At 36.8% G+C, this 27520-nt stretch overlaps 1 protein-coding gene across 4 annotated transcripts; it reads left to right on the plus strand.

Moving 5' to 3' along the window:
- Nucleotides 1–1634: 1634 nt before the first annotated feature.
- LOC135210042 (CD59 glycoprotein-like) lies at nt 1635–27036 on the plus strand. 4 transcript variants are annotated; one of them, XM_064242825.1, is made up of 5 exons: nt 1636–1792; nt 18018–18174; nt 22279–22408; nt 25066–25245; nt 25842–27036. In XM_064242825.1, the coding sequence occupies exons 2-4, from the start codon at nt 18028–18030 to the stop codon at nt 25206–25208; spliced, it is 420 nt and encodes a 139-aa protein (XP_064098895.1). In that variant the 5' UTR covers nt 1636–1792; nt 18018–18027; the 3' UTR covers nt 25209–25245; nt 25842–27036. The 4 variants fall into 4 exon arrangements, with proteins under 4 accessions (XP_064098897.1, XP_064098898.1, XP_064098895.1 ...); XM_064242826.1 differs by having other exon boundaries at nt 25860–27036; XM_064242827.1 differs by lacking the exon at nt 25066–25245 and having other exon boundaries at nt 1635–1792.
- Nucleotides 27037–27520: the final 484 nt, after the last annotated feature.

Raw genomic sequence — 27520 nt, forward strand, 5'->3', positions numbered from 1 at the left:
CTGATGCTAGCTAGACCTCTTATCAAGCACATGAATCTGCTCTAGAGCATAAAATGTTTTCTCTCCTTTCATAACTGTCGTTCAATAGCGAAGCAGTAGCTAAATTTACTAGATGGAAATGGCATCAGAATGGATTAGCCGTGACATGCAGTATGTAACTGAATTATCAATGAACATATACAAGGCCTTGACACCTACCCGCCTGCATTGTTGACTATTTCTGTTATTCGTCAAGGATGGTTTAGCATGAGATCTCTGAGAGAGAGAGAGAGAGAGAGAGAGAGAGAGAGAGAGAGAGAGAGAGAGAGAGTGAATAAATGAACAAATTACTTTTCCGCCTATTCTAACTATATATAGGCCTAGAGAACGCGCTCAAAAATCCACGTTTATGAAACCAAGTGTGAGCAATCGGACGAGTCCCGTGACCACTGATTATGACTCAGAGGTGGGAGACATGAAATTTGTTTGTTTTTGCGCTCGGCGATGTGTGTGTGTGTGTGTGTGTGTGTGTGTGTGTGTGAGAGAGAGAGAGAGAGAGAGAGAGAGAGAGAGAGAGAGATCCAAGGATCATCCTTGAACATTTCCCTACTACCGGCATCTTTAATCTCTATTATGAGCGTGACCCAACAATGCGTTATGTAAGGCTCCTAGTCTGACCTTTTAACTCCGTGTGAAGAAGCATTTGTGTCTCTAATGCCTTTTTGAGTTGCAAGCAGATGTTTTCCTCCCCAAACCATAAAATCTCCCTTAACCTCATGCTTTGTTTGTATGGAGATGCGATCTTTATGTTCCAGATGCGTCTATACTGCCGATTCCAACTCGACTTGTTGAATTTTAAATTCAAGAGTGAGTTTGTCAGCTCGAGGGTAAATGCTTTACATATTTTAAATGTTATTCCTTGAAAAGGTTTTCGTATCATGGAGAAAATTTCTGCTCCTTGCCATCATTAGAGATGTGAGTAACTGAGAAGCATATTTTCTTTGTTATTCTTGAGCAGAAACTAAACAACAGTAACCCGAGATGCTGGTGTGCGTTACATAAAAGTGTGTGTCTAGTAAGAATGTAAACTACTCTCAATGTGTCATTTTTTAAACCCATATTTCCAAGACTAACATGCATACATATCTCTGTACCAAGGATCGGCTGAACTATTTGTTGCATTACGCTGATTCCGTGTGAATCAGCGTAATGCAATGCGTAAAAATGCGCTCAGATACTTAAAGGTATCAAACACTTGCACTAGTAAACCCTCAAAAGGGTATTTCAAGTAAAGTCATAAACAGACTGCTAATCAATGACATTTTTGGACATCTCCCCAATGATGTGGTGAACCTAGCACTTCATAGTAATCCGTATATGATTCAGAACGAATAATTTCGAAAGTTCCCGTGATTGTGAAACAGCCACTGAGGAACCTGTGATGTAGATCGATAGAAGTCGGGGAACGCTCGGAGGAAACACTGAAAAGTGCGGTGTGAGTTGCCAGATAACTTTTCTTCAAAGTTTGGTATCTTGACTGGGTATCTCTCTCTTCGAGGTGAAGTTATTTGTCATTCTTTAAACGCAAATATCATGAAGCAATTTTATTTGACCCTCTCCATCGAATTGAAGGATTATTTTGTAGAATTTTGACATTATAACTTGACCCGTGACGGCTGGTCTTGACTGCAATGGTTGGCGGGTCGGTTGGGTCTCGAAGTGAATGTGGGACTGGGACTGTTGACAGTGGGCAGTCTGCAGTAGACAACCGTGGAGTAAACACCTAGACTCGTCTTGCAGCCAACAACACCAAGTAAGTTTTATGTTTATTTGTAAACATGCCGTAAAGAATGTGCTTTTAGTTTATCAGCCAGTTGTAAATAATTAGAGGTATGTGTAGGATATTATTGTTGATTTTCGTCGGCCTGCAATGCGGTATTTTAGCGTATTCTATATACTGTTGTTAAGTATATGTGTAATATATATATTAATAGAATCAGCACACTTAATATGTATTGTGATGCTTTTCTTTTATTGAAATAATACATAGGCCTACCTGTTTAGTATGTGATGTGACTGTCAGTTGAACGTGACATTCTGATGTTGCTTAAAAGTGCAACTTTTCTGTGGTCGTAGTAAATACAGCGGGAAAATCCTTCTCATGATAGAAAAAAAAAAATCAGTACGATTTATTTACTTGATTATTTCGTGATCGCGCTTTAATCGGTTCGTTGCCGTGCTTCGAAATTTAAGGCTTTGCTTTTATTGTTCTTGTCTGTGCTCCGAATTTGTGTTTGGTAAATCTAACCTCATTACATTTGTTAGTGATTAAATGTTTACGTATTAGTTTTGACCGGAGAGAGAGAGAGAGAGAGAGATTTTGTATGTGTATGATGTTTAAGCCGCCGTGTAGGCCTATTTAAGAAGGCAGCATGCCTATTGGGAAACTTTTATCTTTATATAGGTACATTGTTTTATCAATTTACTTATACAGCACCACGCTTATACAATAATTCTTTCTCACATTTTCAACACCTCAGGACTTCCATTGAACGTAAGCAATTCACACAAACAACTTTTATCAGCATTAGTTGCCATCAACTTATAGAAAAAAGTATATAATGAAGTGCAATCGTGAAGAGAGAGAGAGGAGATGAGAGAGGGAAGCAGCCGACGAGAGAGAGAGAGATGAGGTAGGAGGAGAACTGAGACGAAGGTGAGAGAGAGAGAGAGAGGACAATAGTACTTCTGTTGACTGAATGAACTTGGGGCGCCTGTCGCTCTAGATACAGTTTGGTGGGAGACTTGTCTCCCAGTCAACAGGAGACATGTCCGCTGCCATAGTCCATATATCTTGTGAACGCTTCCTCTCATTAACCGTCTGTAACCATACCCCATGTGAAACCCAACACTCTTGATGATGATGCTTCTAGCTAGGCCATTTCGCCTCCCACTGTAATCTTGGAGGTTTTCAGTGCAGAAGTTCACCGCCCACATGTGAAAACAATACACGTTTGTTAATTCATGCATGTTGAATCTAAATTTTAGGTCGGGGGATGTAAACTTTGTGGACTGACTTCACAAATACTGTACCTTATACACCCTGACACCTTACTTATGAGTCTACACAACTCTTAACTTTTGTATGATGCATTGTTTTGTGGGCAGTTAATAACATATATGTTTACAGTCTTTATTCGTTTGTTGTCATTCGCTTATTGACGTCCTGTGTCGAATCCTTGTTGTATATGAACCTATGAAGGTTGTTCTCTATGTCCTGTGATGTAAAATGGTTAGGAAAAGTTGGACAAAGTACATTAAAGTGTTTCCGTCATTTGGAAAGAGAGGAACACGATAATTGGTGTTTGTGTGTTAATTGAACAAGTAGAAAGTGTTACGAGAGAGTAGGAGAGAAAGCCTTTAGAAAGTTCTTGATAAATTGGAAGAGGCTTTGATAAGGAGGGACCTCTATCTACTCGAAGTGCATGAGTAGTGCGTGCAGGGGCGAGTTGAATGGTTAAGTGTGCGTTTGGGGTGGGCAGGTGGGGGCGAGGGTTTCAAGGTGCTCAGATTGCGAGTAGATGCATGAGTCAGTTTGTTATGGAAGATTCTACTTAGAAGATTCATCCAGGATGCTGAGAATAGTGATCATTATTGGTATTTGGTTTTTATAAGACAACCAACCTACAGGGAAACACTGCTAAGTGTAGACTATATATATATATATCTATATATTATATATAGATAGTACATACATATATGTAATATTAAATGCTACAGTTATTGATATTGATAATAATGAGTATTTATACATTATTAAGAAGAAATTGAAATCTTATTTCAATATCTACTTAAACAATATTGTACCACTATTTTAAACCAAATCGCGTTTGACCGGAGTGACCTTCTTTGTATTTTACTCACGTGGAGTCAGCCAGCAGTGACCGGTGATGTTATCACATGTTACAACTGTGCAGCAAAAGGATTGTGTTTGTCTTAACTGTTGGCTTTCGTATTAGGAAGGTAATCTGGTATTCGAGCTGTAATCCTACGTAAACCTTTTCTTAGAATTTATACGTAGGTCGGAAAGAAAACTTACAAGACATAATGAATCGGATTAGGGCGTGGCCGGTGGCTAGCCACTGTAGACCTACAGCCGTTGGGGTCATTAGGTTTTTTTATATGAATAATTAAAAACTGATAGGACTGCTGTCTTTGACGCAAAGGAACACAAGAAACGAATCACACTTCTCTACTTTATATTCATTGACCGTATTATCACAATAAAGAAAACAGATACCCAAGCCACTTGTAAAGCTTCTAGGCATACCTGACTATGAGAGGCATTGGTTTTAAGGTAATATATTCAGTGTTATTCCCCTATGTAGTACGGGTATAGCTTATAGATCTATGATAGTATGGCTTCGTTCATACAATGCTGCACTTTTTTTTTTTTTTTTTTTTTAAATTAAGATTCCTGGTGTTTTGTCGGAAATAGCTTGACATTTTGCTCTTCCAGCATTGGTGACATTTATTCAGACGCATCGTTCTTGAGAGAGAGAACTTTTAAAATGTGTGCAAACGCAGGCATTTACGTATTCTTCGGGAATCAGCTCTATTAGGGAAAAAGTTCTTAGTGTTGAAACAAGATGCTTGTGTATGATGCGTATTATCATCATCTTTATTTTTTTTTATACTGAAATAAAGATGACAACTTTTGTCCATATGTAAGCCTAAGCGTATCACTGACGTTATCTTAAAAATGAATTACAAATTAGACCTCTTGTGGGTCCCCAAACCTGGTCGATAAATTTTGAAGCCTAGGCCTATGAACCAAACCAGTTTAACGAGGCTCTAGGTTCTATCTGCTGGCCGTGCATTCATGTGCTGGCCAACGCCTAGACCAGTACTCCAGCAATATAGGTCTTTACAGACAGACGCGCACACCCGTGCGTATTTATATAAAATGTTCATATAGAGAAAATTATGAGGTTATATTAGCAGCTTTTTGCCGATATAGTTCAGATAGCATACGAATCCATATTAAAAGTAATAAAAAGGAAGACTGGGGAAAAAAAAACTTTGTTTAAAGCAGCATTTCGTATAAAATACTCATGTTTTTAAAATATCGGATATTAATGACAAGTTATAATCACCAAGTGACATTGTACCTCGTTCCTTATGAACAGTCACTTTAAACTGGGTACATTATGAGGTCTGCGGGCAAATTAGACCAACATAAGCCTTTGTAGGTTTACGTAGTGCTGTCTTGCATTTGTTTCAGTTTCTGAAACTTTTCCGAATTGAAGTTTTACCGTGTCAGTTTGAAATAAAGAATTCTTTGTTCTTTATTAGACTTTTATCCCAGATAATGAAAGACAAAGGTACGTCATCGTGCACTTGGCATCCAGCGTTGGCTTCTCTCTGTTTTCCATTTCCTATTAGTGGAAGTCAAACAAAGGGGGTTCAGGGAGTGGCTCTCTAGGGAGTAAAATATGTTGTTATTTTTTTTAAATCATTCCTGTTTGTCCAGCAATATCGCACAGGCGAAAGCGTATCACATGCGACATGGAATGACCTCTACGAGGTTTTAATAAAGGATGTATTTGATTGCCGTGAGGGGAACATACTTTGTCTTTAGTCGTCCAACATATATTTGCTTTGCGCTTCGTTATATTAGGTAACTATATATACTATATATATGAATATATTTAAATATATATATTAAAATGTCTTTTTTCGTTGGAGGATAAACACATCATGAGATGTTACGACCAACACTTACAGGTGACATCGAAAAGGAAGGAATCTTTATTAGGTCTAATGATAGCTCTTTAAGATTTTTTGTGAGATGAGCTATCATTTTTTTTTCTTCTAACCAGATAGAACCTACATTCCATGCGCCAATTATAGTCGGATAGCTTATATTCATTTATTTATTTATTCTGACTGGCTATTTAGCATGTTTATTTTTGAAGGTTAGCATTTATTAGATGAGTTTTGTTGTCTTGTCTTTTTCTGAAGAATTATGGGTCTGTTTGTATGATTTATTTTTCAAGGCTCTCTCTCTCTCTCTCTCTCTCTCTCTCTCTCTCTCTCTCTCTCTCTCTCTCTCTCTCTCTCAAACCCTGTAAGTCCAACATACTTAACTTTTCTCTCAATTTCATCCCATTTCCTAAGTCTATAGTCGCCAGATTGAGTGGTTGAGGAATAGTGACTGAATAAATATATGTCAGCTCGCTCAAGGCAATTCCCTGAGGCAATTTATTTTATGCTTTAAGGCAAAAGAAATCTTGCATGTCTGAGTTAAGAGAATTTAAGTGTCGTGTTCGTTATTTTTAATTTTTATTTTTATTATTATTATTTTCAAAGGACTTGGATTTGGAATGAATGAAGCAATTAGACGGTAGAACCACTTCTCATGGCCACAAGTTATGCGTAGGCCTAGGCTAAGCAATCACTATTTTTTTATGCTTGTTATTGTGCTGAAACGAAATTTACATCTAATTTTTTGAAGCTTAGTGGACCTGTAACTTTTCGCGTTCCCCTCAAAAACACATTTTACTCTTGTATTTGCATATCAGAATCGGTATTATATTATCTGTGGCCCCGATCCCTGCGTTGCAATTAAGCAGTTTTCACTTCCGGAAAACGAAAGCAGACGAAACGAGTTTAGCTGTGACTCATTAAATGAACAGGCTAAGAATTACGATTGGACACGGGACCTTAGGAAGCTCCCGGAATCAGTCGTAGTTGGCCTTGAATATAAAATGACTGTGTACCTAATCATCATAATCAATTTCATGATACTATTGGGGTTGAGGGTCGTGTGCAATGATTTCGCGTCACTGACTTGTTGTTGGGTCGTTTTCAGAAGTGTTCTATAACTCTTTCGTTTCTCAGTTGCGCAGCAGTGGTTGAGAGAGAAGTTAAATGGAAAAGTCTTTCGTTCACCAATTGAATAGCAGTGGTTGACACTTGCCAATTTGTCTGTGTTTACCCGCCAAAACTCGGGTGTAAACCTTAACAAAACCTTGGAAATAAGTGATTTCCGCGTATCTATTTGCAATATACATAAATATAAAGAGCAATTGTATTATTATTTCATTACTATGACAGCTAAAATTCGTGGAAACAGTTCGTTGTAACGGCCTATGTGGAAGGCCTCATCCTGGTTGAGAATGAAGTGTTTTTGGACAAGATGTAGAGAGACTGGTTTAGAAAACATTCTTTGGACTTGTGCAAACCTTCATTTCCTTTGCCAAGTGTCTGACAGTGGTTTAGAGAAAAGTTAAGTTTTTGACCGGATATAGAGAGATAGGTCTATAAAAAGTTCTTAGTCCTTGTATAAATTCTTAATTCGTTTGTCAATTGTACGACAGTGGTTTAGAAAAGAGTTAAGTGTTTGTGACAAGATAGAGAGAGACTGGTTTAGAGAATATCCTTTGGTCTTTATAGAAACCGGAATTGTGTTTGTCAATTGTGTAGCGATGATGGTTTATAGAAAAGTTTCGCGTTTGTAACAAGATGTAGAGGTATTTCTTAGAAGGTCGAGGAGAGGAGAGGAGAGAAAAGGAGAGAGTGGTAGAGGTGAAACGTAATTGCATCTTGTAGTCTCAGTCACGACAGAAACGTGTACCGGAAGTCTGCTTTTTCAAGGGTATAGGAACCACGTTGCCATTTTGTGGCTGGCTTTTCGAAGGTTTCAAGTGAATTACAAAAAGATGGTTTATGGTATGGTAACTGTTTTTAAGACTGGATTTTGCCATAATTTAGTCAAGTTTCTCGTTCTGCCTTAAATATTGAAGGTTTAATATTATGATACGTTCTTTTAAAAAATGGTATCTACTCTGTTTTAGTGTACACCTGGCCGAGACCTGCTTTTGGAAAAAACCACAGTACAACTACGGGATTTGATGCAACGCACGATGTTTTCTTTCTTTCTTTCTTTTTTGATAGATTTGTTTTTTTGGCATTTTGAATGTGGTTTGTAGAAGTGATGCTTGCCTGGTTTTATATATATATATATATATATATATATATATATATATATATATATATATTATATATATATTACTGGTAATCTCTAGGACGAAGATATAGTAATTCCGCTGGTACTGTCCATATAAAGAAAATGAAAAAGCGTGTCTCAAAACTGTTGGGCATTTTCTTAGACATTTTATTTTCCCCTATGTGGAATACAACGGACGATATATATATATATATATATATATATATATATATATATATATATATATATATATATTCCATGCTAGTGATTAGTAGTCAACCAAACCAATTTGACTCTAATGAACTATATTTGCTTATATTATATGCGTAACAACCAAACCATTGTATGTATGTAAACCACACGTATCTACGACAGAAAGTTTTTCTAAAAAAAAAAAAATGTAAAATCACGTTTGTCAAGTTTTGTAGTCTCAATAAAAAAAAGGTATTGTCCAATAAAAAAAAAAAAAAAAGGTATTGTCAAGGTTAACATTGAAAACAGTACTTGGTACTTGGATACAAGGTACCCCTTAGAGCCAAATCACTCAGATGGCATCAGAATTAGACGTTGTCAATAAGGACAAGCACGGACGATCACAGTCGCTCGCAAATACCGAGTGTCGTAAAATAAAACAAAAAAGATAACAGGGTGCCGCAACACAAGTATGTCTCTGTCAAATGTCGAAAGGTGATGTTGACGCGTCACTGGTTTGTGATGTCCGGAAATAAAATAGATTTTTGTCTCGAAGTATTTGGTAACAATTTGATGGAGTTCGTTCCTGTGGCTTATGAAGATGAAGAAGAAGAAGAAGAAGAACTCTTCTTTGATGTTATTTCGGGGAACATGTTTTTGGATTTTGACCAGTGATGTTCAGGATGTTATGACTGGCGCAAGTTTGAAATTCATTCATCAGCGGTTGAGTCTCCGATAACAGCTCTTATAGCTTACTCACGCGTACTACATACGTGCCCTTGCATTCGTGTATACTACTAGACCGCGCACACGTACATATTAAATATATGTGATGTTTGTGTACGTAAATAAACTGAAGATAAGATCTGGGATTCATAAGTCCTTGAAACATAAGAAGAACGTCGTTACCAGGGTGGCAGTACCTTTTCTTTAACGTTGTATCTGAAATGACGCAGTAGAGCTCTCTTTTGTCTTCTTCTGCTTCTGCTTCTTCTTCTTCTCTTTTAATAAAAAGAATAGGATAGCCTTGATAATATAGCTTGATCATTCCGGTTTAGGAGACGGATGCGTTCCAAAGGGCTATATAATCTTTTAACCCGAACTTCTGCTTAGGTATAACTGGCCACAGTAGGTAGTAGTAGTAGTAGTATGCTAGCTGTGCAATTTGATCGTGCGAGCAATCCTTAATTTTGAACTCGCAGCGTAATAAGGAGTGACTCGTAAGATCCGTGTTGAAGATGTTTTGCGATGATTGAACTTAAACCCCGAAGATTTTCAACTTTGCGTTATAAACTTTTCAGACATAAACAGTTTCAAGTCTTCTACTTGTTTTAAAAGTTTTATTTATTTTAAAAAGCTTTTCAGACTTAGAAAGTTCTAAGTCTTAATATTTTTTGAAGTTTAATTTAATTTTAAAAAGTTTCAAGTCTTGATTTTTTGAAGTTACATTTATTTTAAACAGTTGAATCTTGAACTTTTTTTAGTGTTTTTGTTTACCTTGACAGTAAAGTCCTGGTAACAATAGAAGTTACATTTACTTAAAAATTGTTAATAATAATTTTTTAGAATTTATATTTACTTGAAACTTGAAAACGTTTTTCGTCTTAATATTTTTGCTAGAAGTTATATTTTAAAAAGCTTGAAGTCTTTAACTTTTCTAGAAGTCATATTTACTTTATATATATATATATATATATATATATATATATATATATATATATATATATATATATATATATATATATATATATATATCTGTAGGCATTACTTAAGGTCCGTTCTAGCGTGTCTTCGGCCCCTAGCTGCAACCCCTCTCATTCATTTTACTGTATCTCCTTTCAAATTCTCGTCTATCTCACTTTCCACCCCCTCCTAATAATTGATTCATAGTGCAGCTGCGAGGTTTTCCTCTAGTTACACCTTTCAAACCTTTTACTGCCAATTTCCGTTTCAACGCTGAATGACCTCATAGGTTCCAGTGCTTGGCCTTTGGCCAAAATTCTGCATTCAAAGCAAATTAATTCGTAATGAGAATTCCGTCTTCCCAGAATCCTTGCGGAGCGGCCTGTCCTTTGTCAGAGGGTTTCTGCGCTCTGGTTTTTAACAGAAGCCGTAATTGAGCTGAAGTTCATTTCCTGTAGATGCTTTTACCTTCAGTTTGGTCATTATGCTGAAAATAATAGCGACTCTAACGATGATGCTAAATTTTTTTATGTTGGTAAAAGTTTTTTTTTTTTTCCTGACCACATTGCAAGATTGACTGTACTTAGAAATTCCTTTAGTCACTCACACTGGATACTACATGATCGTCTTAAGAGTTTATTAAGCAATCAGTTACTGGTAAAATAAGATACCGTTCTTAGAAAGTTGCACAATAAAAATATCCTACAGACTTTGAAGTGAACTGAAGGAAACAGAATCCGAAGTTTTTGAAATGCGAGCATCGGATATATAAATACGCATTGCGGAACAACTCAGCCGAGCCAGCGAAAATGAAATGAAGGAGTCGTAGATTCGGTCGTCCCTAAATATATAGCTTCTGACTTAGGGAAGCTCTCTCTCTCTCTCTCTCTCTCTCTCTCTCTCTCTCTCTCTCTCTCTCTCTCTGGGAAATTTCCGGAGCTATCGGCGCGTCGCTAAAGAAAAATGTATTCTTTCGCAATCTCGTGTTTTCGTCGTGGCTTCTAAAGCTGCGCAATATGGCTACCCAAAACTGTCGGAAGGGTTTCTCTGTAGCCAGGGGATCTGGTGTACCTTTATGGTTAGAAGGGGGTGGGGGGGGGGGGGGCGGTCCTTGAATGGGTAATGCGATTCAGAACCGGTGAGAACTACAAAGCGGTGGTTGCTGTATTCTTGGACTCGATCTTCGTGTGCACGAGAGCCCTCGTGGAAGCTTGTCCCGTCTTCGGAAATAGAAGAAGGTGGGTATGCCCAAGGTAAAGAGGCCAGCCATGACGCAATGCCCTGAAGGACTTTGAGGGCGTCTTTTCTTTTGAGTTTGAATACCCATGTACCCTGGCAGGTCAAAGGAATGGTGGGGGTGGGGGGCGGGAGGAATGGACTCCGTACATGATGCAAAAACATGAAATGGAGTTGAGAGGAAGTTCAACCCACTGGTTATTTTTCTTACTTTGGGGGGGGGGGGGGGGTGGGGGGGGGTGGGGGGGGGAGTTTGAGGTGCTGGTTACCTGTGAGAGAGGTACTTTGGGGAGATATCTTAAGGTGGTATTGCTTTTCGCAACCGATAAAGTAATAATATCAGATTTTCTTGATGGTAAGGGAATAATATTTATTAGACACCCAGCCGTTTTTTTTTTTTAAAGTAGTATGTAGGGAGACTAACTACATCATCACTCTGTTTATCTCTGGGAGAAATTTCTCTTCAGTAAATGAGGGGACATAGTATTGGACACCTAGACAATTTCTTCTTTTTCTTTTCCTCCTCCTCCTTCTCCCCCTCCTCCTCCCACCCCGCCTTCTTCTTCTTCTTCTCCCGCCTCCTCCTCCTATCCTCCATCATTCTTCTTCTTCTTCTTCTTCTTCTTCTTCTTCTTCTTCTTCTTCTTCTTCTTCTCCTCCTCCTCCTTCTTCATTCATTTACTTCGATCAACGCAAAAAGTCTGTAGGCACATTAGGAAGGATCCCTCCAAAATCTCGCACCTGGCCCAGGGTGCCAGTGCAACCATTCTGTTATCACACAAATTCGGGATTACACTGACCACTGATAAAGCATTCACCTTGCTCAGTGAAGTGTTCGCTCGCTGAATAGTGATCGAGTCGAATGAAGAAATCTTACTAATCTTCGAGTTGCCTCTCGATCATTTTCTTCGTTAGCAGTCTGCGGGCGCCGTCATTAATGATTGATTAGTATCCAAACTGGGTAGAGCAGCGTCTGTAGTTCTTGGTGAATGCGGTTGGAATATTGGTGGTTTCATAATCGAGTGGAGCACTTGGGTTATGTCACGCATATAATATTTATATCTATGTATCTAATGAAAGGAGCGCATACAAACTCCAAAATGTAGAAAGTAAATACTATATTTCAGTGGCCAAACTGTGTCTCTCTCTCTCCAGAGCGTTTGGTCTCGTGAAATATAATAGTATTTACTTTCTACATGTGAGCGTTTTCATGGGCTCCTTATTTATGTACCGTATGTAATTCCACGTTAACCTTTCAAGATTAATAATTACGTCTCTTACCTTGAAATTGGTGCTTCGTCTTCCTTACCTGGAGTTTGTGCTGGTTTTTCCATGAATTGTGGTTACGACACTTCCGTCGGCCCCATGAGTCATGTGGGAAGCCTGTATTGTCTGGTATATATATATATATATATATATTATATATATAGTATATATATATATATATATATATATGATGGCTATTTGAAAGTACCAGTTGTTTTACTTATTGAGATAGTTGGTAATGTGTTGAATTTCCTTTTCTTTAATTATACGGAACTCTTAATGTGATATTTTAATGTACCTGCTGGAAAAGAATATGTATCGTGTTCAGATTTTGATATGCATTTATACATAATATTATATAATTGTTATGTACTATATATATAATTTCATAATCGCTCATTGGTCGTGTTTGGCGGTAGAAGTTTTTATTTGTGTTTTTAAGATGAAAAAAATCTTTAATGTTGAATGCAAGATTAACGAAGATGATCCGGTTGGTTGGGATAGGTGATGCAAAAGTGTCTTTATTGTTGGACGCAAGATTAAAGAAGGTCATGTTCTAGTTGGTTGGAAGAAGTGGCATAAAAAACATTTTGTATGTAGAGCACAATTTTCGGAGGCCTTGAAACTTACAGCTTGAACGCTGCTGGCTGCGTTCCTTGTGTTCTGTCATCCGTCAGAAGGAAGAGAAGGATTCCAAACCCCCCCCCCCCAAAGCCCTGTTTGGCCTCGGGACCTCCTTTTGTTTGTGTCATTGTTTTGTCTTTAGTCATTTGTTTTTTTTTTTCTCTCATTCACCTTTGAGCAACGAGATACGTTTCCACTGCTTCGCTCTGGAGAGAGAGAGCGAGAGAGAGAGAGAGAGAGAGAGAGAGAGAGAGATTTTTTGCATGCTATCAAATGTGGGCGTATGGCATGGGACACCCCCTCCCCCCCTCATTCCCCTCCTAACCTGTGCCCTTCCTCCATTTAAACTCTTCCTGTATGTTGGTATGGATGGCAGGCTCTGAGCTATTCGACCCACACCCAATTCTTCCCCTCCCACCCTCCCCCCCCCCCCCCCACCCCCCCCACCCCGCCCCCCTGCGGCCTCCTCTGTTTTTTTATCCAACGAGGGTACTCATTATAGAGCTGGACCTCTTTGTTTGAAGTAATACCCCTCAAATACTTCCTGGGCATGAACGGAAAGCAGCATTTACGTTATCTTGCCCCAGAGGGGATAATTTTCTTAAAAGCACTCTCTCTCTCTCTCTCTCTCTCTCTCTCTCTCTCTCTCTCTCTCTCTCTCACACACACACACACAGAGGGGAAGAGAGGGAAAGAGGGCGGGTTTGGGGGGAGGGGTTCAGTGACACCTTGGAGGAATAATTAATCCACCAAGAGTGACACAGTGGTTAACACTCCCTCTTCCCTGGTAAGGAGACCTGAGATCGATCCCGAGGGATGACACATGCTGGCTTGTTTCCTGAAAAAAAAAAAAAAAATTGTTTTATATATAACCTAATGAATTAGGACTTGGTGCGTTTGACAGTGTTGGGTCAAAGACAGGGGGTTAATATTGTTTTGGGGACTTGCAACCTCGTCCCCACAAAAAAACCTTGATGTGATGGAGAACAGTAAAATAACGTTAGTAAAATAACGCGTGAAAACATCCTGAATTTGTGCCAAAACCCATTTTGTCAGTGTTCGCCATTCCCGGCGACACCTAACTTCCACATGTTACCATCATATTTGGGCACATTGTTTCTTCGCTGCGCAAGCAGGTTCAGTCTGCTCGTTCCTCGAAGTTGCTTTTGGGGTTAATCTGCGGAAAAAGTGACTGTCTTCCGCACGTGGTGGGTAGGGGGCGGAGTGTGGGGGAGGGTGGTTAATCCTGTAAAGGCAGTATTTGCTACGTAAGTAGGTCGCCGTAACTAGGCTGCATTTGTAAGAAATAATAATCTTTACCCTGTTCATCTTGTTTCCTTGCTTGTCATCTTATTTTTTCTGACCTCCATTTCTTTTAGGTTAGTTGCTTTATTTGATTTTACTTAATTGTTGTTGTTGTTCTTGTTTATTCGCAACTCAGTATCTTACGAAGACGCTTGAATATACTGCTTTGATCATAACAATCCCGTCAGACTCTTAATCTTATCTAAAACAAACGAATATTGTAATCAGTATTCATAAACGAAGCTCGTGGGGCCGGTCTACAGCTGACGTGAATAATATTCTCTCTCTCTCTCTTCTCTCTCTCTCTCTCTCTCTCTCTCTCTCTCTCTCTCTCTCTCTCTCGTTCTAGGTTTCTTTTCATGTCCTGAATTTTCTGAAGTTCCAGTAATGTAGCCTTGTGAGGTTATGCTTTTGAAAACTTGTCCACATATTTCAATTTTTTTCTCTCTACTGACAACGCCCCAATTTTTTTATTTTAGTGTTTATTTATTTAATTAATTTATTCATTTTATTGATTTGTATTTTTTATTTACTCCAGATTGTAATCCAAACTATTGAAGGAATGTGTAAAGTGGGTTTTGTATTTATGGTACAGTAACCAGGTACCCGTAAGGTGTGATAGAACTTCCATCTAACATATAGAGAATGACCATGTGATGCAAGAGAAGCAAAAATGAGTGGAGCCGACAGAAAGCTTCACTTCCGGAACTGTATAGGCTTCAGGAGAAACCATCCTTTCCGGAAATGCATTGACAAAATGCCGAGAAAAAGAAAAAGTTAAGAATAATATTTTGAAATCTGACGTTTCGGAAAAAGCGTCGATGACTTTTCCTACTACGTAATCACCTCTGTAGGCATTACGTCCGGTTCGTCTGCAACCACTTTCATTCATATGACTGTACCTCCGTTCAGATTCTCTCTTTTGTATCTTACTTTCCTTGGCCTTCTCCTAACAATTGCTTCAACATTATTCTCAGCGCTGAAGGACCTCGTAGGTCCCAACGATTGGCCTGTGGCCTAAATCTTGTACGACTCCAGTTCCAACTCATACAGTATACGCAAGAAAAGGATTTAGTTCTTCAAATGAACAAATAATAATGCAACGGTAAAGAACAGCTAACAAATAACCTTTCCGCAACCGAGGTCACTTCTCCGAAAGCATGGAGAAGGGGGGAGGGGGAATATTCGTCACACCAGCCGCAGGAGACCTTAGAAATGCACAATGCAGGAGGGTAGAAGCAAGAACCTTGTCGATGTTCCCGGGGGAACCAGGTGAGGCCCTGGGCTTAATTTTAAGGTCTTCTCCCGCCGTCATAGTGAATGGTGCCTCGTTCACTATTTCCCACTATCTATAGTTTATTGCCAGATTGGTATCGTATGGTTTGGTTGTTCATAATTTGTCAAGGTCGGTTAGTATAGTGTGCAGGTGACAAGGAAGGTTTAGGATTTCAGGTACGTGGAGTTATTGATAATTGATGGTGGAGCAAGAAGTAATAGGGTATTTGTAAATTATTTCAGTATATATTAATCGTGTTAATAGCGTATTAAATCACTAATACCTACGTTACTTTCATTCCTTTTAATTGTTAACAGTCATGTTAACAGTTAATTGTTAACATGGTCTTAATGATTAACATTTTCTTAATAATAATAATAATAATAATAATAATAATATTTTTTTTTTGCTCTATCACAGTCCTCCAATTCGACTGGGTGGTATTTATAGTGTGGGGTTCCGGGTTGCATCTTGCCTCCTTAGGAGTAATTATTATTATTATTATTATTATTATTATTATTATTATTATTATTATTATTATTATTATTATTATTATCATCGTCGCCATCAACGTCATTGCTGTTGATGTAATCCTTTTGCTGTAATAGTTTTGTTAAGTATTTTGTTATGTTCATTAGTATTGAAAAACATAGTATGCACAGAGCAATTAAATAAATTATGTCACATTTCCTTTACAAACCCGGCAATTTCAAAGTATTTATCACAGAGGTTGTATTACGTAACATGAGCTTTTATTCCTTTGGTCACGTCTTTTAAGGATCAACTGGTCAGAAACCTCTACAGTTTTATTCCTTTGGTCGCGTCTTTTAAGGATCAGCTGGTCAGAAACCTCTTCAGTATTTGGTCCGCAGGGAAAGGAATTCATATTATACTTTTTATTTTATTTTTTCAAAAGAATTCGCTCCAATTTGCAACTTACCGCCTCGCACGCACTTCCAAGTTAGAGGATGCTCCCGTTTCATGACGGGATCATTATATCATTATTTGCAATTTTCCACCCTTGAGCTCATCGTGTATGGTATCAGAAGTAGTAGTGGGTTGTGATTTTTGTTTTTTTATTTCGTCGTCTTTACTCTTGTTTGAATCGTGCGGTTTTTGTTATAGTAAATTTTTAAGGGAGGAATCTCTCTCTCTCTCTCTCTCTCTCTCTCTCTCTCTCTCTCTCTCTCTCTCTCTCTCTCTCTCTCTCCAGAAAAAGATACATGTATTTACACAAATGCATATACTAGTCTTTAACAATATGCGTAAATGCATAAATTTCATACACAGCTTTTCATGCACTCGTGTATGCAATCCACAAACACCGTAAGCATATCTCCGAAGTGCATAGCATACCAGCTATAGAGAGTATTATATAAAAGTACCTTCTTTCCGAAAAGGTCCATATTGCAATGTTAGTGTCCACCTTGCCTGCCTGTAGTCTTGTCATTCCTTATGCCCGCTTGTTTTTTTTTTTTTTTTTTATTATTACTTGTCTGTCATGTGGTATTAAGTGGAGTGAAACTGGAGCACACAAGGAGGGAGGACCGTGAAAACTTATGGAAGAGTGGACGATAAAATAAGAAGTAGGTAATTATAAAATGAGAACTAGTTAAAAAGTGGCTGCTCTCTCTCTCTCTCTCTCTCTCTCTCTCTCTCTCTCTCTCTCTCTCTCTCCTTCGTACTCTGGGTAGGAAGTAGGGCAATGGTGATTGACAGGTGTTGAATGTACGGAATGGGCGAATGTGGTGTTTTAGTAATAACCATGATAATAATATTATTAAACTTTTTTAATATTAACACGCTACATACATGAAATTGTGAATAACTTGATCACGAAATATATAAAACGTGGTGCTTTGTATAATGTATGAATAAAGGTAATGCCGTGGAGGAAAGTGAAAAAAGTTTATTTTCCTCCGTGGCATTACCTGTCGTTGCATGAAATTGTATCGTTAATACTTATACAATTCCGTATTGTCCTTCATTTCCTTCAAGGCTCTGGTATTTTTTTGTGATTTTCAAATCAATTAATGCTAGTTGTTCGAAAAACGTTTTGTGTTTATATTTGGATTCATTAGGAAGACAGTAACCATTTGGGGGTCCTCTATTTTCATTTTGGTATTTATACACAAACTCTCGAAGGGACAAATTTTAATTTAGCTAATTTGTCTCAGCAATTTGTTTGTCAATTTTGCTTTCAAAATACAGTTTGTAGAGGTTATACGGTTAGAAATATTCCCATTTTCCTTTTTACGGAAGTACTATAACCTAAATATGTTAAATTTTGCAAGTAGTATAAACGGTGTGTAATGTGTACAACTTATTGTTATACAGCCAGTGTTTGATCCAGCAATACATCTCTTAATAAAAAAAAACAATATCACGATTTGAGATCATTTTTGGCCTCGGGAGTGACTGACAGAATTGATCTTCATTTTACAGATCATTTGCAATGGCAAAGAGCGGAATGCTGTGTTTGGCACTGGTGCTTTGCGCCGTCCTGGCAACGTCGGAGGCTCTGAAGTGTTTCCACTGCAACAATTGCGGGGACGATGCAGGCACACCCTACGATTGCAGCGACAACAATGACGTTTGCTTGGTAAGGACGGAGAGGCGCTTTTGCCCCTGCTTTTCAGCTGGTCTTGGCCCTCACCCACTAACGTATTTATTTTTGTAGACTGCATAGCCTACTCAGTACTGAATTGAAGTACTGTGGTTTTTTCATGTTTCCTATTTATTTTTGTAAACTGCATAACCTACTCATAACTGAATTGAAGCATGGTTTTTGCTATGTTATTTCCTATTTATTTTGTAAACTGCATAGCCTACTCATTACTGAATTGTAAACTACATAGTCAACCTAATATTGAATTTGATATGATATTTCATAAATGGTTAGCATAGTTCTTCATTTTTATAAACTTCATAGCCAACATAATACATACTATTGGATTGGTGGTACTTGTTAGTTACAGTTTTGTTGTTTTTTTCATAGATGTATAAGCTTACTATGCATTTCTGGCAAAAAATAGTGTGTTTTTCTTTAATATCTCCCATACTAATTACTTGATCAGAATAATACTTTGACACAGCACACTATAGACCTCCCCCCAATTTTTTATACTATAATGCATTTTCAAATCCCGTTAATTAAGGCGTTTACTCTTGGCCTAATAAAGCCTAAGCCAAGTGAATCGGGTTAGTAGGTAAAGCAATTCGAATACCTACACTCCCCTGTCCCTCCCCTCTCCTTCCCCCGTCTGTCTTGACCCTCCTCCTATCCCTCCAGTAACCCCCTTTCCTAGTCTCTCCGGCGGTCGTTCTCTGGTATTATAGCAATATTTTACTAGAAATAGTGCTAAAGAGGACACATTTCACTGGGCGACACGGCTTCCTCGCCCAGAAATAGATTTTTCCTACGTCAAAATCCCTTTTCTCTAACCTGTTATATTTGTTAGTAACTGATAGAATTGACATGTTGGATTCTTGTTATAATTCTTATTAACATTTAATGATATTGTTGTATTTCATCAGGGTGTTATAAGGAGTTTATAGCCTTTAGCCTATTTATCCAACTTGATGAACCTGCCCTGAGGGCTTCTTAAATTCTTTAAGTTTCGTGCGATAGACGGCTACGACTTGGAAAGATAACCGGAAAGATAACCAAAATTAAATCTCATAATACAGCTTAAGACTCATCATACAATTACAAGAGATTCAGATATCTAAAGCCAAGCTTAATTCCTTTTTTAAGGTGTGGACAGCATAAATTACATTGAACAGTCATGCAGAAGTTATCTTTATCTAATGTATCTCCAATCTGCATTCCCTTTCATTTTACTGTTATTTTTCATAGCTGGGCTACCTTATCTGCTGGTGCCCCTGGTATCTATACCTATTAAGACAAAACTGGTAATAATGATAACAGTTGTAATGATAATCATGAAAAAGATGTTAAATATAAGAGAAACATGATAAAAGTTTCTCTCTCTCTCCTCTCTCTCTTCTCTCTCTCGCTCTCTCTCTCTCTAATCTCTCTCTGTAATGTGAAATAATGATCACCATCAGTTGGAAAGTAAAGGAAACAATTGAACAAAAATCACAGAAAATTTATTCATAATCGTCATCACTGTCAAGGAACAGATCATCCTCATCATCACTGTTTATGGTGATGATTATAGGATCTACAGGTCTTTGACCAGTATGCTTCCTCGAAGGCTCTGGACTGTCTTATTGCACCGTCCCACACTTCCCTTGTTGCACTAACCTTCGCTTCCCCTATTCTGGCCTGTAAATCTGCCCTAGCGAAACGCTGCAATGAGGAGCGCACTCGTTTTTTCATATAGCCCCAGACAATACATTTGAGTTCAGGATGAGCAGGTGGTAGTCGGACGACTTCATGTCCCCATGAACGGATGATGTCAATATTATACACAGGTAGTGGGCGATTTTGCTTGCAGATATGCACAATTACACACACACATATATATAATATATAATATATAATATATATATATATATATATATATATATATATATATATATATATATATACATATATACACACACACATGAGGAGTGAATTATAGGGTAAATATTAAGACTTACTTATTCAGTAATATGCTTGTGTTTCTTATGTCACATTGTGTTTCTTATGCCACATTGTGTTGTTGCGTGTGTCCAACAAACCTGAAGCTTCTCTTACCTATTAAGACTAATCCTTAGTTTATTGTTAGCTTGTTCCATTTTGTATATGAAATGGAGACGTAATACAAATGCTTTTCTGCATTTACGGTGGCAAAGTAACATCCATTTCTGCATTTACGGTGGTAAAGTATTATGGCAGTCATGAATATAATGGGAAAACCTCCTCAGTCAAACAAACACTAAGACAACAAACTGCTTAGGCATAAACCATAGCAGATACCCAAACTACGATGGTTAATGGTTAAGTGAGCCAATACACCGTAAAATTTTCAGTCAACTTATATAACACTTGATTACATTTACTCTCCCTTTCAACGAGGCAAAGCCAATCAATCCTGCCTTTGGAAACCGTGCGTTTCATTACTTTTACACAGTTAAAAGAACCTTAACGAAGCCATAGTTCGACCTTCTTGACTTCCAAAACCATGCTTTATTTTCCCCGTTACTTTTTTTACAATCTTATCATTATGGATTTTCGAATGATATCCTTGTGATGGCAAATATATTGGAAAATACCAATGTCAAAGGTGGATATTATGGAAAATATTAGATAAGACATTCGCAAAGTGAGAGAAGGGAGGGAGAGCGAAGCGAGGGAGGGTCAGCATACGTTCGATTGTTTAACAAACTTACCAAAAATATTTGGCTTTGACTTTACCAGGACAAGAGTAAACACCTTAATTAACGGGATTTGAAAATGCAATATAGTATCAAAAATTGGGGGGAGGTCTATAGAGTTCTGTGGCAAAGTACTCTTATGATCAAATAATTAGTATGGGAGATATTAAAGAAAACACACTATTTTTTGCCTGAAATCCACAGTAGTCTTTCATTTTTATAAACTAAGCTACATAATATTGAATTGGAGTCACTTCTTAGGTATGGTTTTCCTATGTTATTTCAGTGATGTATTATTATAGCTATATTATTACAGTCATTGTTAGTCAATAATAACAGCCATGACAAGGAACAGACCTGATGATGATAACATCTACTAAAAAGGAACATGGCCATGGTGACAGTATCCCTAATTGTGAGACTTTCATTAACATTCATTTTGAGGAATATGACATCATTAACGATTATAAAGAAAAGATAATGCATTTGAGCCATTGCATTCATTGTGATGATATTTGTAATGGTAATGAGAGTTGCACCGCCTGTTGTCATTTCCTTCAGCTTCTCGTTTCTTGATTATCATTCTTCCTTTGTTTTATTTTTCTTTGTTTTTCACTATCTTTTGCTCCCTTTGCTTATCTTCAGTATATATGGAATTATATGTACAGGCTGTAAATTGTTACATAAAGTTCGCATATGTATTGCATATTTTTGCTCTCATAACAGTAGTTTGGGATGGTATGCGGCACAGTACCATAATTTTGAGACAGAGAGAGAGAGAGAGAGAGAGAGAGAGAGAGAGAGAGAGAGAGAGAGAGAGAGAGAGAGAGAGAGAGAGAGAGAGAGAGAGAGATTTATTAATGAAGAGCAGTTACTTTTATGATTTATAAAGCTGCGTGACATTTTCCGTGCATGACCAGCATGACATATATTTTTACTGCGGATATGTGGTCTGTTTAGTCCAATGACAATAATAGTGATGAAAAATGGCTTGTATTTTAAGTAACATTCATAACTTATTAAAATGGAACTCATGATTCGTGGCAAACTTGAATTTGTGTTTTTTATTTTTTTTTACATAATTATCCTGGTTTCAGTTATGTATTTATGCTGTAGTATACTATATCAAAATATTCTCTCTCTCTCTCTCTCTCTCTCTCTCTCTCTCTCTCTCTCTCTCTCTCTCTCTCTCTCTCTCTCAAACGCGTGTTTCAATTTCAATTTAGACTCTTCATCTGAACAGCTCTTTGTTCTCAAAAGCTGTGAAATGTCAGTGTCTTTACTCATAATTCCAGTTATCTTCTCATAACCTCAGATAACTGTATCAGAAAAGCAACAGAAAATAATGAATAGAAGCTAAAATCTCCATCTCTTACAGAAAATCACCTTAGCTGGAAGAGTACAGAAGTCTTGTGCCCAGAAGGCAGCTTGTGGTCTTGGGGCCGTTGAACGAGGTGTGGTCAATGCATGGAACAACCTCAAGAATCTTCTGAGTGATGTGGATCAGGGTAAGCTCCTTCATTTAGTCGACTGTTTATGATTAAGGATGACTTTTTACATTAGATTTATACACACTTGGAGTCTCGGCTCCTTTTCCTAGTTGTTGAAGGACTTTCTAGGTTAAAACTTTGGGCGAGCAGTACTTATTTGCTTTTAAGATTCTTGACAGGCTCCAAGAAGTCTGTTGGTAAGGGTTTAAGTTAAAGGTATTTTAATTTCAGCAGTTAAGATAAGGGTTTAAGTTGAAGGTATTTTAATTTCAGCAGTTAAGATAAGGGTTTAAGTTGAAGGTATTTTAATTTCAGCAGTTAAGATAAGGGTTTAAGTTAAAGGTATTTTAATTTCAGCAGGTACTGAAATAAGGTACAAGCTTATTTCCTCTCTGCCATCCACCATACACGATTGACATTTCTTACAACTTGCCTGTGTATCTGTATGATCCTATTAATTATGCAGGATTATTACACAATCACTTATTGCATTACCTGTTAATTAAATCAGTCACTGTACAAATTTATTCATAAATGTGCACACATTTATATTAAGCAAGCCAAAAAGGCTGTTAACTTGCTAAGCATACCTCCATTCATTGCTGTTTCAATGAAGAAACTTTAATCTGATCAGAGAGAAGGAAATGACTATATAATTAGGAGATGAAGTTAATAAAAATGTAAAAGATGAGTTAAAATATAATTTAATATATATATGAACAAAAATGAAGAAACGCCATGTCATAAAAAAATGGCAAAAGGACAGGTTCCAGTAACATGCACTTGCAGTTCCACCAACCTCAAAGATCACAACAGGTCAGCAGAATATAGGTCAGACTCACTGAAACTACGTACAGCACACATTAAAGCAAAATGTAGACCAGGACTCTGAAACTATAGCACATATTAACAGTAATCGCAGGAAGTAGGGGCAATAGTAGAACTTTTGAAATAAAGCATTAGAAGAGAGCCAAGCAATAAATATTGTTGCATGGAAAAGGAAATGACGTTTCATCTTGAAGATGAAGTTAATCTTGGAAATCAAAAAATTTTTTTTAATTTTTTAAAAGCAATTTGATAGGTGGAATTGTAACTGGATAACTAAGATACAACTGAATAAGCTATGAAATTTTTAAGAATCATATTGCAGATTCAAAAACGCAGGACAGAAAAGTACAGTACGTACAGTACACTTTTCGTTTGTCATAAGTAATTTATTAATATACAGCATCTTAAGATCTTACGATATTGGTATACTCATAATACACCTTACTACCGTAGTTACTTATTCATGGTTCATAAGAGGCATCATGTGTATGTAATTGGTATGTATTAAAGCATCATGGATTGTAAGTTATTGGCTTGGCAACACTTCTAAGCAGTTGCAAGTGTTGCCTGCAGAATCATGTTGATCAGTGCAGCCAGATTAACCAGTAAATGGTTTTATTACTGTAGAGGAGATGGAAAAACACTTATTACCAACAGATTGTGTGCAAACACACGACACACTCACAAAGTCAAGAACTTGGAATGTACTATGCACTGCGGATCATTTTCAGTCAATGAGTGACTTTAATAATTGGTATTTGTAGTTAATGATGGCAAAAGAGCAATATCAGTCCAGGAATTATTAATAGAATGAATATGTTCAGCATTTGTGATTGGCAATTAAATATATTTAATTGGTCACTGTCCTGTTGCTCCCCTAACTATTATCTTTTATATGAGCTGTTCCATTCCCTTCTGATCACATATCCATCCCATTTCAGTCATTGAGATCTCTTGTGTATATTGTAGCAACAGGACACAACATCTCTCCATTACTTCCTCATTTGTGATATGATTTTCCCACTACATTTCACCCATGAATCTTAGCCTTTTGTAGGAACTCCTTTTACAAAATTCCTTCCTTTTTCTTTGTGTTAGGAAACGCACTACAACTTTGTACCATACTGGAAACTCACTAAACTTTGTACCGTACTGAATTGCTGAATTAATGAATATATTCTGTAGGATGCTGTGAAGTGTCTTTTTTTTCTTTTTTACTATCCTAATTAGGTAGAATTTTAGTTGCAATTTCATCTTTCAAGTGCAGTGTAGTTACTAGTTGTGTTTAAGCTCTCACATATATATACTGCTCTTAAATGTGCTCATTTCTTTGTACTATTGAGGAGATTGAACGTAAATAATTATATTTGGATTCAAAGATATGCTTGCCATAGCTGCTTCCATTTATTTTTATGCTATTGGTAATGACATAACTATCTTCCATTGATGAATATAAAGTAAGTTTACTAGGTTTTTTGCAGACTGCAAATGGCAGGATCTACCCATTTTAGTTTTTTTGTAAACTGCATATGTCAAGATTTTTGTAGAATTTTCATGCCCGTCTAATTTAAAGTTTATTTAGGTCTAGTATGTTAATGAAAGCTAATAGATAAGATCAGCAATTCTACACAAGATGCTCCATTCCATTAATATCCTTTACTGTAATAACCTTAGTGAAAGTTGGATATCATAAAGCTCCCACAATTTCAATAAAATCATCCCCAACCAACTTTGCAGACTGGATAAATTATGTACTATATGCTTTTCCACACTGGTAAGGACTTTGTATTGATATTGTAAGTCTAATTGTTAAAGCCTTCCCCCTGAACCCTTTTTTGTTGCTTCAGATGTCGTAGATATCCCAGATGACGCCCAGGCAAAAATCGTAGCGTGCTGTGAAAGCGACTTGTGTAATGCCGCACCCGGCAAGATGGCCAATCCGGTCATCCTTATTCTTTTGCCTCTCCTTGCTTGTATTTTCCGCCAATAAGGACTGCGATGTTGTTTGCAGTTATCCTGGTAGTGATGTAAGTGTTCCTATTATATTCCATAGTAATTTTTTTGTTACTTCTGTAATGCAATATATCATATTTAAGTCTGCAGTTTTTATTTAGCACAGTAATCTAATCTACAGTAGTTATAGTGAGTTCTTACACTGTAGATAAAAAATTAGCTGAGAAAAGTTTTATTTTAGAAAATGTTCTTTATTTTTAATTGATTATCTTTTCACTCACTGTACAGTTATTTTGATGCAAGTGTGTTTGTATAAAGTTAATTATGCAGTACTAAGCAACATCATAGTAGTATTTAAGGTTTAGACTTCTAACCCCAAGAATAGAAAGTACAGTATTTTCTTATTGAGAATCAGATGTCCAAACATATGGCTTTATATATATATATATATATATATATATATATATATATATATATATATATATATATATATATATATATATATATATATATATATATATAATTGTTAACACTGTAAGATTATAGATATTTAGATTAGCATTATGTATTTCCTTGTTACTCTGATACCCAGAACAGAAAATTGTGTCTGTGATATGTCCTATTATACCTTACCCTTGAACCATCCTTTGTTTTCTGTCCATTGTGGCAGATTTCATTGATTTTTCAGAAGCCACAGACGCGCAGCTCATCTACTGCTGCGACAGGAGTTACTGTAATGGTGCCCCATCAAGAACTTTCAGTCCTCTTCTCGTCGTCCTGACTCTTCTGCATGTAATACACGCATGAAGTGATTTTTTTTTTATTTTTCACAGGTAGTTCCCTTGTTTAGGAGTTTAAAACTATATTTATTAATAATCAAATAAAACAGTTACTTTGAAAGGCCTACAAATTCAAATTCATGCCATATTGGGATTTTTTGTTGCTGTAAATGAATGTTTTGATTTACCATTTACTAGAGAGGAAAACTGGTCATTTCAAAATAGGTTAGAGATAACTGAGAATATGCTTTTCAAAATGGAATATTTTGAGTCTAGAAATTCTTTCAAATTGTATTGTTGGCTGAAAGTGGGCATCACATATTGCTAGTTTCCATTCACTTTTGTAATTTAATACATGTTCAAGAGATGTACACATAGCAAGGGAAGTGATGCCCTGTGGTGGAGTTAAGATGCCTTAAATGCAGACATTAGAGTGCTACAATTAACTTGAGACTAACCTTTCCTAACTCTGATTCATTTGAAATCCTGCTGTGATGTAAAGATGGATTTTCAACATATTAGAGGTAAAGATTTAGATAGGGACTATCCCAAGTAAGGAGAGGGTGAACTAATGTTAGTTTATAATGCTAGAACATGCAGCAGTACTATAATTTCAGTAATTTGTGTATGTTTCGTAGGATTTCTCCTGTTTAATCACATTGAGCTTTGTAAGAATCAATGCAAGATTTACAGCTTTACATGTCATAGAATTTTCATGGTTGTATATTATGGCAGTATGCATTGAAATGTTACTGCACTAGTATTTCTTTTTTCTTTTTGTGCTCATATGATTTCTAAACACTCACATGAACAGAAACAATGCCCTTAGGAGACCTCAAGTCAGTTGATTTTGATTCCAAACATATCAAGTGTATTGTTTATCATTTGTGTATATTTGAAGTCTAGAAGGGGTGAAGTGCAGTATGATACTTAATGTTTAATATCCACTTTTATTTTTATATACCTGTAGGCTATATTCATTACCGTTCAAAAAGTACTTGTATACAAAAGTATCCAAGATCTATTACATAGCAGAAATTTGTGAAGCACTGTATTTTTTACCTCTGGATAAATAATATTCAATTATTGCTAGTATCATTCTCCTTGTTCAAGGTTTGATTAAACATGGCATTTTTTATGTATTGTACTACCTACCTGTGTTTTTTAGAACTATAGAGGAAAGGTATAAATGAAGAGTTGGACCAGGTATAAAATACACAAAGTAAAAGAGATTGACAGAACGAGGTCTCTAAATCCATAATAAGAATACATGTTGTAAAGATGATCTACTGTACTTGATGCAGTCATGGTAACATTTTTCAAGAATTTTGTATTTTTGAGTCTCGATTATTGTCAGGTTTTCCATATTCTTTAGGCTCTATAAAGGTTTGTAACATGCACAGTAATATTTGTCACGTTTTGAGGAGTATGGGTTACTGGTATTCTGCATTATGTACAAAATTATAGGCATTTCATAAGGATATTATAACATGCTGAGGTGGCCATAGCCAAATATTTTGTGTATAATTTATGTTTATGGCTACCCCTTATGAAATTGGTGTGTTATAAT

The sequence above is a fragment of the Macrobrachium nipponense genome, chromosome 39, assembly GCF_015104395.2.
Source record: "Macrobrachium nipponense isolate FS-2020 chromosome 39, ASM1510439v2, whole genome shotgun sequence".
NCBI classification, from domain to species: Eukaryota; Metazoa; Arthropoda; class Malacostraca; order Decapoda; family Palaemonidae; genus Macrobrachium; species Macrobrachium nipponense.